General features: G+C 37.3%; 1 protein-coding gene across 2 annotated transcripts in view; it reads left to right on the top strand.

The window, feature by feature from the left end:
* Positions 1-13,999, top strand: part of DIAPH2 (diaphanous related formin 2) — a 914,469-nt gene extending 900,470 nt beyond the window's left edge. The window contains exon 27 of one of the 2 annotated variants that reach the window (XM_021932747.2): positions 8,311-13,999. In XM_021932747.2, coding sequence (XP_021788439.1) covers positions 8,311-8,375 — 65 coding nt within the window. In that variant the 3' untranslated portion in view covers positions 8,376-13,999. The remainder of the gene's footprint in view (positions 1-8,310) is intronic. The other variant, XM_021932745.2, reaches the window with a different exon arrangement.
* Positions 14,000-16,412: the final 2,413 nt, after the last annotated feature.

Raw genomic sequence — 16,412 nt, 5'->3', positions numbered from 1 at the left:
TGCTTTTCATACCCTCCTTGCAAATAGGAAACATGTAGTCATTAAATAGCAATATTCGAGAATTAGAACTCCCTTTTTCTACTAATCAGAAATTAACAGCTATCTTTCTGTTTCTTCTTGTTGAAATCCCCCTATCTTTTAAGGCTTCACTGGGATGAAGTTTTCCCTGACTCCCAACTCCTGTACTCAAGGGATATGATTTTTCTCCACTCTGAACTTCCCTTGTACTTAAAATGCAATGATGCTACAAGGGACAATATAGTTAGTTTCATGTTCTAGTTGTTGGTACATTTATCCTTTCTACCCTAATAACGTATAAGGGTGCCTGTTCAGGTACCCTGCAGATAGCTTATGCAGTAACAATGTATGGATAGACAGAAGAAAGCCTTTCTTTTCCTTGTATTAATGTCAAAATACATTCCCTCTATGAAAGCAGCAGAGCTGAAGGTGAATTCAAGGATCAGTTTCTGATTCGTTGTAATGATTGGATGATTATTTAAACAACAGACAAGTTTCTAGAAACTGCTATGTGTAAGCCACTATCATAGACACCTGGAGCATCTCTGTTATAGTTTGTGTGGTTTCTGTTAGCTTGCTCTTCAATGTAAGTTTCACATATATAACTTCCTTGGAAGCTTTACCAACTATTGCCTAACTTTCTTCATGTATTTATTTGTCACCTTTGTCTATATTTTCTAGATATGCAGGCATCCTCATCAGACTTTGAACATCATAGAGAGAAAATCTGTCTTACAACCCAATTCCATTCTCTAGTAAAGAAGCAAACATAATGCATGGCTCATGTACAAAACCAAGGACATCTTAAAAAATCTATTCACTAGCTTTGACATTGAGTCCAAAGATAATCAATAGCAAGGTCTGTGGCAGTTGAAATACTGAACAATACACTGATGTAATTTTTTCTGAACCATTCTTTTCTAAGATTTCTTGAAATGCCCACGTTATCAATTATGTAAATGCCAGTCATTCAGAACCCCAAGAGGTTGGCTGTACATGTTATAAAAATATCATGTTTATGATAGATAAAAGTAAGGATTGCATATTTTCTACATTTGTAGTTTAATGTGGATATGTTTTTAATGCCTTGAAATAATATTATTGTACTATGTGATTTTACTTTTATCAGGTATTTCAATCTTCCTAAAGTTACTATAATTGAGTTTGTTTGATAATGTACCTTTATATTAGTACGAGACTTGATAGTTTGCAAAATATGAGGTTCATAATAGAGATAGAGAGTAGAGTTACTACCTGGCAGGGAGGATAAGAAGAAAGTGAAATATAGAAAAGTGATTTAATCTCACTACTGCAGTTTTGTAAAATATAATTTGTTTTTCCCCTAGCACAGCAGAGTTTCATGCTGATAACAAGCTACTGAATTAATAAATCCATTGCAACTATTGAGATTTTTCCTTTAATAGCATAACGAATGCTGAGCACTAAGAAAAGGAAAGGCGTTCTTTGTACAGAAGTTACCTCTAGCAGATCTACATCCCTATGCATGGGAAAAATACCAACATCATACCGTGAACAATATCAATGTGAAAGTAATCTGTGCATCTCAATTAGAATACTGTATTTTCTACACAAAAGCACTCTGTTTGGTGGAACACATTTGCTTATTTTCCAATTGGAAAGACATTTAGGGGTCTATTTTGTTATCATTACATGTGTTTAAGTCCAATTACAGTTAATGGGAGTCGTGTGTCTATAGTCACAGTAGCCTCTGAACTATTTCAACATTATTGCTTTCCATTACCATCCTCGTTAAAATAACTTTCATTTCTTCTACCAAACTGAACTACCACAGTAATCTAGGTTTCTGTTTTCTTTGCACGGATTTATTTGCATGTAATGAAGGATACAGATTACACAACATGACCTGTTTCTAGTTTGCACATTATAATGTCATTGAGATTAGAATAGGTCTAGAACTATTTAATTGTTAAATGGAGGTAATCGATTGGCTTCTAGACAAGTACCCATTGGGTTTGTTTATCTAGCTGTGTTATTTTTAAGTTGTTTTGGGATTATAGCATGTAGAGTTCTAAAATGTGTCCTAAAAACTACATAGTTTAAATGAAAATATAAGTAATGGAGGTTTAACTCCACCAGATATTAAAACATATCATGAGGCTGAAATAATGAAATCAGAAGCTATTGGCACAAAAATATGGAATAATCTCAATATCAATGGAACAGAAACCCTAGTATAGCAATTTAATATATGATAAAGGAGTTACCATGAATCATTATAGAAATTTCATGATTATTCAACAAATAGTGCGAGGACAGCCCATCTCCTCTTTGTAAGAAAAAAAAAGAAACAAACTGGTGTGCAAACTTACATGACATCGTATAACAAAATGGATTACAGATCATTTAAATAGTTAAATATAAAATAAACAAGAGAAACCTTAAAGAGCAAGAACTCATATAGTTGAATGTCACATGTCTCTGGCTAGAGAAAAGGACTTTCTAAGCTTAAAAACAAAGAAACAAATCACAGTGTAAAAGATTTATAGATTTAGTTTCATAAAAACAACAACAAACAATGAAACCATATGTTCCTAAAAACCTACAACACAAAATAAATAACAATCAACAAGCAATCAACAAACTAAGGAAAATATTTCTAATAAATATTTCAATTGTTTAGTATCCCTAATATGTACCATTTAAAATAAAAACAAAAGCAGAAACCTAAGATCCCAATAGATAAATGGGCAAAAGACACGATCAGTACAGAAAGGAAGACATATGAAAAGTTCCACCTAATTAGTATTTGAATAAATGCAAAAAGAATGAATCAGATGCAATTTTTTCACTTTTTATATTAGCACATTTTAAAAAGATTAATACCTAACGAAGAGATGAGATACACAAATTCATATATTGCCAATTGGATTTAAATTAATACAACTATTCTGGAATACATTTGGACTTACTTTTGCATACCCTGACAATGCCACTTCTACATATGGCATTTGTAAAGATGTAACTATCATGTTCCAGAATTTTACTGACATGGAACATTTCTACAATACAATATTAAATGAAAAGGTAGAACACCAAACTGCATATGTAGTTTGAGCTCAGTATATATATATATATATATACACACACATACACGCACACAAAAGACACTATTCTGGTCACAGTGAGGAGAAAGAATCTAGTCAACTAGTAGAGCAATTGGCTGTCCCCCACAAAGAGATTAGGCTCAAGCCTAATTTGGCTGCCACCTTGCAGTCATTTCTGGTGAGTAAGAAACTATATCCAAGTCAGGATTTCTAAAATCACAGAGAAAAGCATAAATAAAACCATTTTGGACACAAGGGGGAAAAAACTTAAGTCCATATGAGATGATTTCAGTATAACAGTCCAAAATAAATCATCTTTCTCTCATCAGTGCTTGGGATGCAAATAGCTACTCCATGGAAATTTTTGGAAGCAACATAAAAAAGTTTTCTTGGTTTCCTTAGTCTAAGCTGCAGTAGACCCAGACCTCCACTCGCTCTTTGCTAGAAACAATGCCTGACCACTGATGGTAAATCTGCCACATCATCACTTTCAAAGGGCTTTGGAGAAAGCAAAGCTCATTGTAAATTACAGAAGATTTCTTTTACTTTGTTTTCTAGCCTACTAATTGGCATTAAAATGGGATATTTTGTAACACTATGTATATAAGGGTCATAGACTTCATTTATGTTATCCTGCTGTGAGGGACTAGTAAATAATGTTAGGTCAACATTGGTATCTCTACCTGCCTATGAAGCACCATAGGGAAAGAAACAGCCTTCCCCTAGGCCACAACAGATGGACACCTAACCTTGTGGGGAATGAATAATGGACATGGCCCTTTTATAACAGTTTTTTTCAATCCCAAGTTTACCTCCTCATGCCATATTCAAGATACAGCCTTGTGCTTTTGGCACTCACTCACTGTGTTAGAGGATTGTTTGCACACTCCCAGGTTACATAACGCAGGCTTGAGTCCTCCAGTCTATCTCATGTCACATTGTGTTTAAGCTTTATCTGTACTGTGCTTATTCCCAGTTATTTCACTTGACAAAGTTTTCAGTAAGAAGGAAATTAATGATGTAGATTTAGGTGTGGATCTGAAACTTTGTGACATTCAGGTATTTTGTGGATGATGTGCTTTGTACATCGTTGCTGAATAAATGATTGCATGAATGAATTCTAAAGCAATACTATAATGGGTTTAGTCCATTTACTGCAGAACTCAGTTAGGAAGGTTTTGAGATGAATGCCAAATCAATTTATGCTTAGAAAAGGCATAAAGCTTCTTATATGACAGCAGGGAAAGCCTTGACATCTGTTTGAGCTGGTTAACCTGATATTCAGAAGCTGCAGAACCATGTTTAAGCTGGGCCATGGTTTTATAGTTTTTTTTGGTGAAAGATTTGAATATTACTTTTGTTTTGGCCATGCTTTCTCCATAAGATGCACATTTTCTTTCTTTCTTCCTTTCTTTTTCTTTCTTTCTTTCTTTCTTTCTTTCTTTCTTTCTTTCTTTCTTTCTCTCTCTCTCTTTCTCTCTCTCTCTCTCTCTCTTTCTCTCTTTCTTTCTTTCTTTCTTTCTTTCTTTCTTTCTTTCCCCCTTTTTCTTTTTTCTTTTTTGAGATGGAGTTTCGCTCTTGTTGCCCAGACTGGCAATAGCGCGATCTCTGCTCACCACAACCTCTGCTTCCCCAGTTCAAGCAATTCTCCTGCCTCAGCCTCCCGAGTAGCTGGGATTATAGGCATGCGCCACCATGCCCGGCTAATTTTGTATTTTTAGTAGAGACCGGGTTTCTCCATGTTGGTCAGGCTGGTCTCAAACTCTCAACCTCAGGTGATCCGCCCACCTCAGCCACCCAAAGTGCTGGGATTACAGGCAGGAGCCACCGTGCCGGGCCCAGGATGCACACTTTTGTATAACTATGTTCCTGTCTTCAACCTTATGCTTTATCCAGGTCACTCTTCATAGTCAGAATCTATTCACCTTCACGTGGGGCACATTTCAAAGCCTTTGATGAACAAAAAGAATCTGTTAGCGTATGCATAGCCGACTCTGGTGGATTTGGAAGGTCCATTTTGGGATTGATTTCTCAGGCTTATTGCTGCATTAATCCTCATGTTTACAAACATTAGAATCCCTTAATGAATTCTTAGACCATAATGTGTTAGTCTATGAAGTAAGAAAAATGACTCAGATGAAGAATATGACAACTCATGTTACCCCATCCTCCAATCAAGTGTGTTTTTCTGTATTTCATTGCACAATGTCCCCAAGAAGTATACATACATAGACAGACCCTCCTCTTCCATTTTTCTCTCTTTGGTTTCCAAAAAGATAACAGGCAGATTGGAAGGGATGCCACTACTTGTTAACAAAGCCCTCCATATAATCTCAGGTAAATACATGTGTTGTCAACGATTGACTTTTTGAAGGAGAAGCCTGTATTTTTTTCGCCTAAACTATACTAGTATTAGGAGAATGAGACTAGTTAGAAAAGTGAATTGGATTCAGGCTGGGTCTCATGGAGCTCTCAGATCATATCACATGAGCACCCAGTTTCTCCACCTGTTTCCAAAGAGGACATACAACCATGTCCACTATCACCCAAATTAATGTATCACTTCTGGCAGCAATCATATCTAACGTTTGCCCTTTTCTCATAAATGTGATGCCAGCTATGAGTCCTGACCTTATGAGGGCCAGGCCATGGCTTTTTCCCCATTAGTTTTTAATACTATAAATATAAAAGTTGTATTTCAAACAATTGAGTGATATTCAATCTCTACTTAAAAGAAGACATGACTCCAAACATGGAAGTCATCATCATTAGATTGCTAGCCATTAGAATGTGAAGATAAGTGAAACCAAATTTACACACACAAAAACACGCAGAGTATAAGAGTGTGTGTGTACATATATACACACACACACACATATATTTATAATTATATATATGTGTGTGTATATGTTTGTTGGTTTTTTTAACTAAATTAGTTTTAACATACATACAGAGAGTTGGAAATAAAAGGTCCAGATCAGCCATTGCTGCTATTGTTTCTAATGATATTTTTTTCATAAAGGTTGTAGGTTGACATTATGAAAATGTAAGTGGCAACTTTTACAGAATTGCTTCTTATAATTATCTCATTAATATTGGGACACATTAGACATCCAGAGAGGTGTGGGAGGTAGAGGCAAAGAAGAAAAGGAGAAAGGAAAAAAGGGAGGGAGAAAATCTAGAATAATTATGTTTTGTGCATGTCAAAAGCTGCATTTAGGCCCTGACCTCAATGTTTATCCTGCCTTGCAAAAGCTTCCATGTCTTTTCGTCAGTTTGTTTTGACCTGAAACTTTGTTTTCTCATACCAGATGACGCCAGTAAGTTGCACATTGATGTGAAGCCTTACATCCCATCATTTGTTGCTGCAAAGCTGGGTTTTTGGATGTGGTACTTGTCTTGGACCTAGTGGGTAGTGAGTGATGGTGTGGGGTGCCAGTAGCATTACTGAAGTGAAGTGTGGATGCCTGTTGACCTTAGTGTGTAGGACCACCAAGGCACAAGTCTTTTTTCAAGTCAGCATGATCCTCTGGGAATGCTACCATCATTCTCATGTCTGGTAGCTTTAACACCAAACACTTTCATGCTAGCAATGCAATGGGAACCATTATATTGTAATCTCATTTTTAAATGTTTTCTAAGAAGTAGAAAACCAATCTATATGCAAACCAGTGACATCTAAGTAATAAGTCCTTTATTCAGGAATGTTATCTTCACATTTTTAGCTGAATTGTGATCTATATCTCAAACTAAATAATGGATTTTTTAATGGTATCTTCAAAAGGATACCCAAATAATCCATCACTCAGATATATCTCTGGGTAGAGGAAATGCCTTTCTTTCTTTCTCACCTCTCAGTGATATTATTGCATTATGAAGCACTCAGTAGGCTTTAAGTTTATGGCTGGTTGGCTCAGGACACTCATACCGTGGTGTTAATGAGGCTGGGGTCATGGAGGCCCGTTAGCTTTCCTCTGCCTGCTGACCACAGACTACCGGGAAATCAGTCAAGAGATGGTAGCACAGACCAGAAAGGCACCATGGCAAAAACCTCAGCAGTTCTGAGTTTTTCCTAGCCATATAACAGGCAGGATGTGTTAGTTGGGTGTCATCATCTCAAGGAGGAAATGAGTAGCAGCTTGGGAGGCCCCAACCTTCACCTCCGAACAAAGCAGGTCTGACATTTAGGCATTAACTTTGCATTATAATCCCCCATCATACCATTGATTTGCTGTGTAACCTTCATCACTGAAGCACAGATAATAGGATAGAATGAAATGGGCTTACCTCCCGGGGATGTTGTGTGAATTAGCAAATTAACGAGTGTAAAGTGTTAGCATTTATGTAAGTGCTGGTGGTTGTCATTATTTCTAGGGACCTAGTCTCATTCTAAATAGAGAATCTAAGTATATTATGCTTTTGTCAGAAAGGGATTTTCACCCACATCAATTGCATTTAAGCGGAGCATAAAACAGAGGTGATAATAACATAGTAGTGATCATTGCAATGCAGAGCTGTAAACCTTTTCCCTATTAAAGCTAGAACTATTTTCAGCAACTTTCAGTGCTTTTAAACTTTGTTTTCCAAGTTTTGTTATCTCTATAATAATTATTCTTCCTGTGACAGGAGGTGGGAATGGGACCTAGAATAGGTCCTATTCATTATTCATTCCCATAATGACTATATATTGAATTTTTTTACATCATACAATCAAGCAAATTTGGTAGCTAGTGTGATTGACACATACTGCAATCATTGTAAAAAATAAAAACTCTTTTCTGCTCTGCCCATGCTGGTGTCCTCTAGAGGTAGCCAACATACAGATTGAAAACTCATGGGGAATTGAAGTGCTTTCCAACAAAAGGCGCTGTATATAGATCTTTTCAATTTAACATCTTTACCAAAGAATTTTGTTGTTGCCTGCTATTTCCAAGGGGACTGTGCTTGAGAGAATGCTTCCATCTCTTTTATCACTCTGACTTCGCTTACCAAGAAAAAGTCATTTATTGCTGATTGCAGAACTCTTGAACTCAGCCAGGCAGCTGCCGCATGAACTCCTCAGATCTGAGTTCCTTGTTACTTATTTACATATTCATTTGAAATGATTTTTCAGGACTATTTGAAAACCTTTCTCAACCTAACATCATGTAATAGCAAAGATCTAAAGCTTACCATGCTTTTGGTTCTTTTTCACTTTGTCTTACAGATAACAGACGAGTACCTTTGGAAAGGTCACGCTCTCGCCACAATGGAGCTATCTCATCTAAGTGATTCCTGATGCCAAAGAATATGAAAATATTTAAGTAAACAAAATGATGCATTTTGAGAAGAACAAAGTGTGCACTCAGCGGCTGGAAAGGGAATAAGTGCATTTCTGCAAAGATCAAGATAAGCTGGATGAAGTAGTGTGCATTTGTAATACTATTGCAAGACTCCTCCCACAATTATTCTAATCTGAATACAGTTATCAGGATTGCAAAATGTGTTCCATTTTAGTGTAAAGATGTGTATCATTTGTAATTGTGTGTGACCTGACTGTGATGATGAAAGTGTAAGAAATTGAAGAGTTCTAAGGCTTTCAAAAACATTCAGTCTGTCAAAAATTTAAAATCTTAAATGTGTAAGTCACCCCCACCAAAAACAAAAGAGAAGAAAAAGAATAGAAAGTATTATCCAGTGTCAGCTTCCAATTCCTGTTACATATATAATAGAAAAGGGCCAAGAAAAATATACATCTTGATTTGGAGAGGGGCTAATATTATGCACACTGTAAGAGAAGCCATTTTGGAAATTCATGAAAGTACTGCTCCACCCCAGTTGAGTTATTTAGAATCTTATCTCAAGTGAAAGCTGATGGATTCATCTGCTTTGGCTGAAATTAAACTTATCATTAGTCTAGCTAGCATTTCAGCATGATATTGCAAGCACTTCTCATTGCTAAAAATAAACCAAAGTTTAACCGAATCAGTTAGGGAAAGTGATTTAAACTTTATTTAAAGAGGTATTTTCTAATTATGCACAGATATCTACTTTATACAAATACTTTATATGGCTATTTTTGAGAAAACCCTCACATTTTAATGTTTATGCTAGGGATGAACCTGAAAATTCTATTACCTTTATTTAGATTTCAAAGACAAATATTGATTCCTATGCTCTGTGGTTTATTTCTTTTTTCTATTGCTTCTTTCTCCCTTGAGTCCCTTGAAGGCAGGAGATAGAATTCTAGAAAACCTGAGAGGAAAAAGAATTCTTTTTGCAGGAGGCAGCAGAAAACTGTCTAAAAGGTCAATTGTTTTATCTCCCTTTCTACTCTCTTTCCAATTTCACTTTGGTGGTCTGAAGAAGAAAAAGAAATTTTATGTATGTATGTGTAAATATGTGTATATATTTATATCTCTTGCTACAATAATTCCAACTAAGTGAACTTCTCAATTATCATCATACTTACTTACCTTATATTAACAAATTAAAATGATGCTGCCAAAACAAGTCTAGCAGGGAAAACAGGTTCTACATTTTTCTTAAATAGATTAGGGAGTAAAAGTTATACTTAACTTGTCTATTATTTTAAAATATACATTGAAATAATGTGGTATAACTTCTCTGGAGTGCAATTTTAAGTCTAATTCACGCAGATGATTGTGATTATTGTAAGAAATTTCTTACATGTATATTTCTTATAGAAAATACTGTTTCTACTCATTCAAAGCACATTGTAGATATTCAGAGAGAAGAACAAACGGCTGGCTTGGCAAATCCCCATCTGAGATAAAGTAAACAAGTGACCAGCAGCTTACAGATTCCTTTATATAGATGTATAATGATTCAAACTGCTGCCTTTGCCTCCAGTGCATCCTTACTTAGGTATTATACTTTAAAAAGCTCTGAAGCTGCTACAATAGAGAAAGCAAAAAGGGTGACAGTATCTGAGATTTTACAGTTCTATCCGATCTGAAAACACACATACACAAACGCACACATGTGCACACACACATTTAAGGGACATATCAGTTACACTGTTTTTTAACAACAACAAAAGTTTAGGTTCTAATTTATGTAAATACGTAATATGTGTATTTTTGACTTTACAATGTCTTTTCTGAAATCTTCGTGGTATGGCTTTTTTAATTCTTTTGACAGCTTATCAGTCTGTAGGAGAGTGATTTTGAAAATGTTAACCCTGACTAAAATTTGGGAGCATATGCCTAGCTATATTATCAAGCTGGTCAAGGTAGAAATACTGATATGTATCACCTTTTCCAGACGCAAACTTGCCTTATTTTCTAGTTTGTGAACAAGAACGAATGAAGTACTATTATTGATAACTTATATATTTTTATTTAGAGCAAATCCCACTTGCTTTTCACAAACATTAAAAAACTTTTCAGGGTCTTTCATGAAGTTCCAATAATTGAGTTAAAAGGTTTGTTTCCCAGATTTATAATGGTCCTGCTCTAGCCATTTGCAGTTTTGTTTTAGATTGAAAAGTATCACTAAAATAACTATATAGTGACATTTTTAGTATGAAACCAAATTACACTAAGGTCTGTTGTTGGCCATATTACTGCCACATGTGAGAAGCACCATTTATGCAGATTTTCTTCAGAATATTTTTTTAAAGGTACAGAATTCTTAAAATATTAACTAATTGCATCCATCTCCTTTGGCTGCTGTAACCAATTACCAATATGATGGCTTAACACAACAGAAACTTATTTGCTTACATTTCTTGAGGGCAGCAAAGCCATGCTCCCTCCAGAGGCCCTAGAGGAGAATCTTTCCTTGCCACATCCACCTTCTGGTGGCTCTTGGCATTTTTTGGCTTATGGCCACATTTCTCTTTCTGCTGTGTCTTCACATCACCTTCTTCTGTGTACCTAATCTCTCTCTGCCTCTGTTTTATAAGGATCCTTATTATGACTTATAGAGACTACCCAGATGACTCCAAGATAATCTCCTGACCTCATGATTCTTAACTTAATTACATCTGCAAGGCCCCCTTTTCCAAATAAGATAACATTCACGGGTTTTGGGGATTAGGATGTGGCTATATCTTTTAGGAAGCCACTCTTAGCCCACCCAAGTCTGCCCTCTGGCCCAAAATTTATGTCTGTCTCATGTGTAAAAGACATTCATCCCATCCTAACATTCCCAAAAGTCTCAACCCATTTTGGACTCAATCCTAAGTCCAAAATCTCATTCAAATATCATCGGTTCAAAGGTTCCAAAGCTTATTATTTAGATAATCTAAATCAGGTATGAGTGAAACTCTGGTATGGTCTTTCCTGAGGCAAAATTCCTCTTCCTCTGAGAACCAGTGAAACAGAAAAGTTATCTACTTTCAAATTACAATGGTGGGAACAGGCATAGGATAACGGTTACAGACATTTCTGTTTCCAAAAGGAGAGAATGGAAAGTGGAATGGAGTCTCCTGTCCCAGTCATTTTCAAAATCTAGCCAAACAAATTTCTCTTCTTATATTTCAAGACCTGGCAGTAATCCTCTTTCTCAGGGCTCCACCCTTTGGGCCTGTAGCTCTTCTTTCTTGGACTATGGATTGGGCCTCTGCCTCTGTGCCTGTGGCTTGCATTTCTTCCTCTGTTCCCACACTTGGGCCTCTGCCTCTGTACCTGCAGTTCTGCTCTCAGGATGGTGCTTCCTTTATCTTGAAGGGTAGCACGTGTTTGCAGCTGAGTAGTTTTATCAATGGGTTTCCTACCTGTAGACTTTTGGCAGTCTCACAATCTTCTTTCATTTTATTCTGTCCCTGTCCCTTTTAGGCCCAGTTGGAAGTGTTTCTGCTGGTATAGCATTCTCAAAAACCTTGTGGGTCTTCCATGTATGTCACATTGATTCACACATTCAGAAAAGAGGGTCCTCACAGATTTTTCCTGAATAACCCCATCTCTATTCTTGGCTTCTGTTGAAACAGTCAAATAAATCCACAAGTTAATGCCTAACCTCTTCAGCACTAGCCAAAGGTTGTCAAGACACACCCTTGGGCTTATCTCCAGAGCACACTTTTCTAACAGTGAATCTCCTAATTTTAGCATCCTTTTTTTTGCAATCTGAATAGGCTCCGAATTTACCCAGTTATCAGGTACTGATTCCTTGTCCACTTATATGGTTCTTTTCTCTTAAAAAAATGTTTTTTAAATTTATTAGAGATGACGTCTCACTCTGTCACTCAGGCTGCAGTGTAGTGGTGCAAACATAGCTCACTGTAACCTCAAACTCCCAGGCTCAAGCGATCCTCCTGCATCAGCCTTCCAAGTAGCTGGGTCTACAGGTGCATGCCACCATGCCTGGCTAATTTTTTGCATTTTTTGTAGAGGCTTGATCTTGCTATGTTGCTCAGGCTGCTCTCGAACTCCTAGCCTCAAGCAATCCACCCATCTTGGCCTCCTAAAGTGCCAGATTACAGGTGTGAGCCCCCATGCCTAGCCTCTTTTGTCAGTGTATCTCTTTTCTGTCTTATTTTACTATAAGCACTAAGAAGAAACTAAGCTATACCTCTAACACTAGACTTGAAAATTTCCTCAGCTAAACATCCAAGTTCATCATTTATTCTACTTTTCACACTATTGTACTAGACGATTTAGATAAACTTTTTGCCACTATATGACCAGGATTCCCTTTCTTCCATTTTCCAATAAAATCTTCATTTCTTTCTAAACCATCACTATAAATGCCTTTAACATTCACACTTCTACCAACTGTCTGGTTAAGGCAATCTAGCTTTTTCTATCACACCCACCACAATTCTTCTAGTCTCTACCCATTATCCAGTTACAAAGCCATTTTCACATTTTAAGACTTTTGTTACAGAAGTACCCGATTTCCCAGTTCCACAATCTGTATTAGATTCCTGTGGCTGCTGTAACAAATTACCCTCAAGCCCGGTGGCTTAAAACAATAGAAATTTATTATCTTGTTGTTTTGGAGGCCAAAAGTCCAAAATTGAGGGGTTGGCAGGGCTGAACTTCTTCTGGAGACTCTAGGGGAAGCACTCTTCCCATGTCTTCCAGTTTCTTGTGGCTGCCATCATTCCTTGGTTTGTGACTGCATCTCCCTCTGCTCTGTCTTCACATCACTTCCCCTCTGTATATATAATCTACCTCTGCCTCTCTCTTAAAAAGACACTTATGATGGGATTTAGGGCCCATCCAGATAGATTACCCATGTTAATTCCCTTATTCCAAGATTCTTAATTACATCTGAAAGAACCTTTTTTCCAAATAAGGTACTATCACAGGTTCCAGGGATTAGGATATTGAATATATTTGGGGGGGGGGGGGGGGGGCACCGTGCAGCTCACTACAGTACTCATTGCACATAAATGAATTTTTCACTTTTTAAGATGCATTCATGGTGCTCAAACCAAATCGAAGTTTGTCTCTAAAAGCTACTGTCTGCACAGGCTACTGCATGCTTTGTTGTTAAATGGATGGATAGGCTATTCTAAATTTTGCTTGATACTTTTGCCCCCATGGCCAATTAACTTGAAAAAAATAATCGATCCCAACTCTGTGCTCTGATGTACCACTTCTGCCCCTTTTTTGACGCCTTTGACCAGATGCCTTCTATGGTTCACAATACAGGCACAAAACTACCTCTGATACAGAAGGGTTCTTTACAAGCTTATTTTAAATACCGTGAATCCCTTACCTGAAGGGAGAGGTGAAAGCAAAGACTGCTTTGAGTGGGTATTGAGGGAGATTGTGTCCATACCAAGCCACCCTGAAGAAGTATTTCACTTGCAGTAGAACTGTGGATTTGTGCTCTCGTTTCACCTTGGAATAAACACCTATCTCTAAGCAGGACCAAGGATGACTTGCAATCTATATGTAATGGCTACTTACTTATTCAATAAAGTTAAGATATACATTAAATGTTGTACTGCCTATGATAATTAAGGTTAAACACAAGTGAAAAGGCATGAACTCTGAGGAGTCAAGACAGGATATGAGAACATTCTAGGAGGAGAGGCCTCAACCAAAGAGAAGTGCAGGAGTGTTTTTGTATGGGTCTGGTCAGGTAGAGATCATGGGATCATATTAAAAACATACTTGTAGGAATCATAAGGTTTTCTTTAGCACTGCTTGCTAGAGTAGTGGAGATACTGTGCAACTGAAAAGTTTAGAAACATCAGAAGGGTGATTTACATGCTCCAGAGAAACTATTTCAACAGAAAAGGTTTTGGTTTTGTTTTGTTTTGTTTTGGTATTGAGTATAGAATTAAGCAAGTGGGCTTCAAATGCTCAGAAGGGTGAAAATCTGGAATGAGTAATAAAAGGACTGTAGATTATTATTTTCTGGAGAGCCTTCAATAGAATATCTCATCATGGGTGGGGTGACTTGAAGATGAAGATCTGGACAATGTAATAACCAGGTCTATAAATAATACGATCTGAAACATTTGTTTCCAAGGCAAACCAAACACCATTGTTTCCCTTGGAATGGTTTACATCAGGAATCAAATACATTGGCGTTTTCTCCCCGCTCAGACCCAAATAGGCAAATTCCTTAATAGGAAGTCTGCAAACGTTAGTATCCACAACTAGGAGAATTTGAGCTTAAGGCCAGAGCTCAAAGGAAAAATGGAAATCCAGAAATTAATATATATGCAATACATGTAACATGCTATATAGTTTTGATTTACAATAAAAATAAAGCTATAGCCAAATATCTCATTTACAGACTGAATTTATTTAAATGTCTAGAGTCCCATTGGCCACAAATAAAATATTATTACGGGTAGTGTCCATTTCAGCAAAAACAACTTGCAAATATATGAATTATGCAAATCATAACTTTGTTCCTAGTTCTTGGAGATGAGCCAGAGTTCAATCTTTAGTGATGGTGACCTTATATCTTGGATAATAGCAGTTCAGCTAATATTTTCACCTATATCTTGGCTAATTGAGGTCCAGCCATCACCTTTTGATGTTTATGGGCAAAGTGTAAGCACTATTATCATATTATTTGACATAATAATAAATAAATAAAACCCCTCAACTTCTCTACTTTGTTAAAGTCTGCCCCCACCCCCACTCCCCAGTGGGGCTATTCTCATCACTGAGTGTCCATTTAATGGAAGTTGCTTTTTCAGGACACAATTATGAATTAAACATAGCTCCTGGCTTCAAGATCTCACAGTCTAGTAGGAGATGGGATATGTACAAACAGAATTGTAATTCAAGGTAGAAAGAAACTGATTGATATTGAAACTGATATAAGGCCTGTGGAGGTTCAGAAAAAGCAAGAATTTAGTTTTAGAGAGGTGGGGTGGTTATTGGGTGGGAAGCTGGGATCTGTGTAGGTTTTGTGGAGTGGCTGGCATTTAAACTGAAATTTAAGAGGTAAGTAGATTTGGATCTGTGACACTGTTAGTCATTCAGTCAGTATTTACTGAGCACCTATTGTGTGCCACACACAATGCCAGGCTTTATGACAGTGAACCAGCTAGATGTGGTTCAAGATCTCATGGAACTGACATCTTTTTGAAGAGGGAGGGAGGGAAGGCATGAGCCGAGGTATAAACTTGGAACCTTGGTGCATACGCACAGAATATTGAACAATTCTGTTTGACTAGAGTGCAAGGTCCATGAATCACAGCAGTGGATGTGTGGTTTGGGCTTCTTGATTCTGTACAGGATAGGGAAATATTGAGGGGTTTTGAGCAAAGAAATTATTTGGAGCATTGAAGGAAGATGACTCTAGAAGCTCTATGTAGGACAGGTAGAGTGCGGAGAGGCCACAGAAGACCAACTTTGTTGGGAGTTTATTGCAATAATACTTATAAGAAATGAGGCACCAAACTGGGGTAGCAGTTTTCAGTGGCACCACAGATATGCACAGCCGCAGCTCTGAGGCTTGCTATGATCCTTTTTTTTTTTTTTTTTCTTTTTGAGACGGAGTCGGAGTCTCGCTCTGTTGCCAGGCTGGAGTACAGTTGCATGATCTCGGCTCACTGCAACCTCCACCTCCCGGGTTCAAGCAATTCTCCTGCCTCAGCCTCCCGAGTAGCTGGGACTACAGGCACATGCCGCCACACTTGGCTTTTTCTTTTTTTTTTTTTTTTTTTTTTTTTTAGTAGAGATGGGGTTTCACTATGTTGCCCAGGCTAGTCTGAAGCTCCTGAGCTCAGGCAATCCACCTGCCTCGGCCTTCCAAGGTGCTAGGATTACTGGCATGAGCCACCACACCCGGCTGCTATGATCCTATTATCTGTACTGTCACATGGCTCATGCAAGCCTTATATGCAAGTAGCATCAAATCACAGAGACATGGAGCAGACAGGAG

Source organism: Papio anubis, chromosome X, assembly GCF_008728515.1.
Source record: "Papio anubis isolate 15944 chromosome X, Panubis1.0, whole genome shotgun sequence".
Taxonomy (NCBI): domain Eukaryota; kingdom Metazoa; phylum Chordata; class Mammalia; order Primates; family Cercopithecidae; genus Papio; species Papio anubis.
Note: the sequence above shows the minus strand (reverse complement) of the source record. Positions and strands in the feature narration are given on the sequence as shown.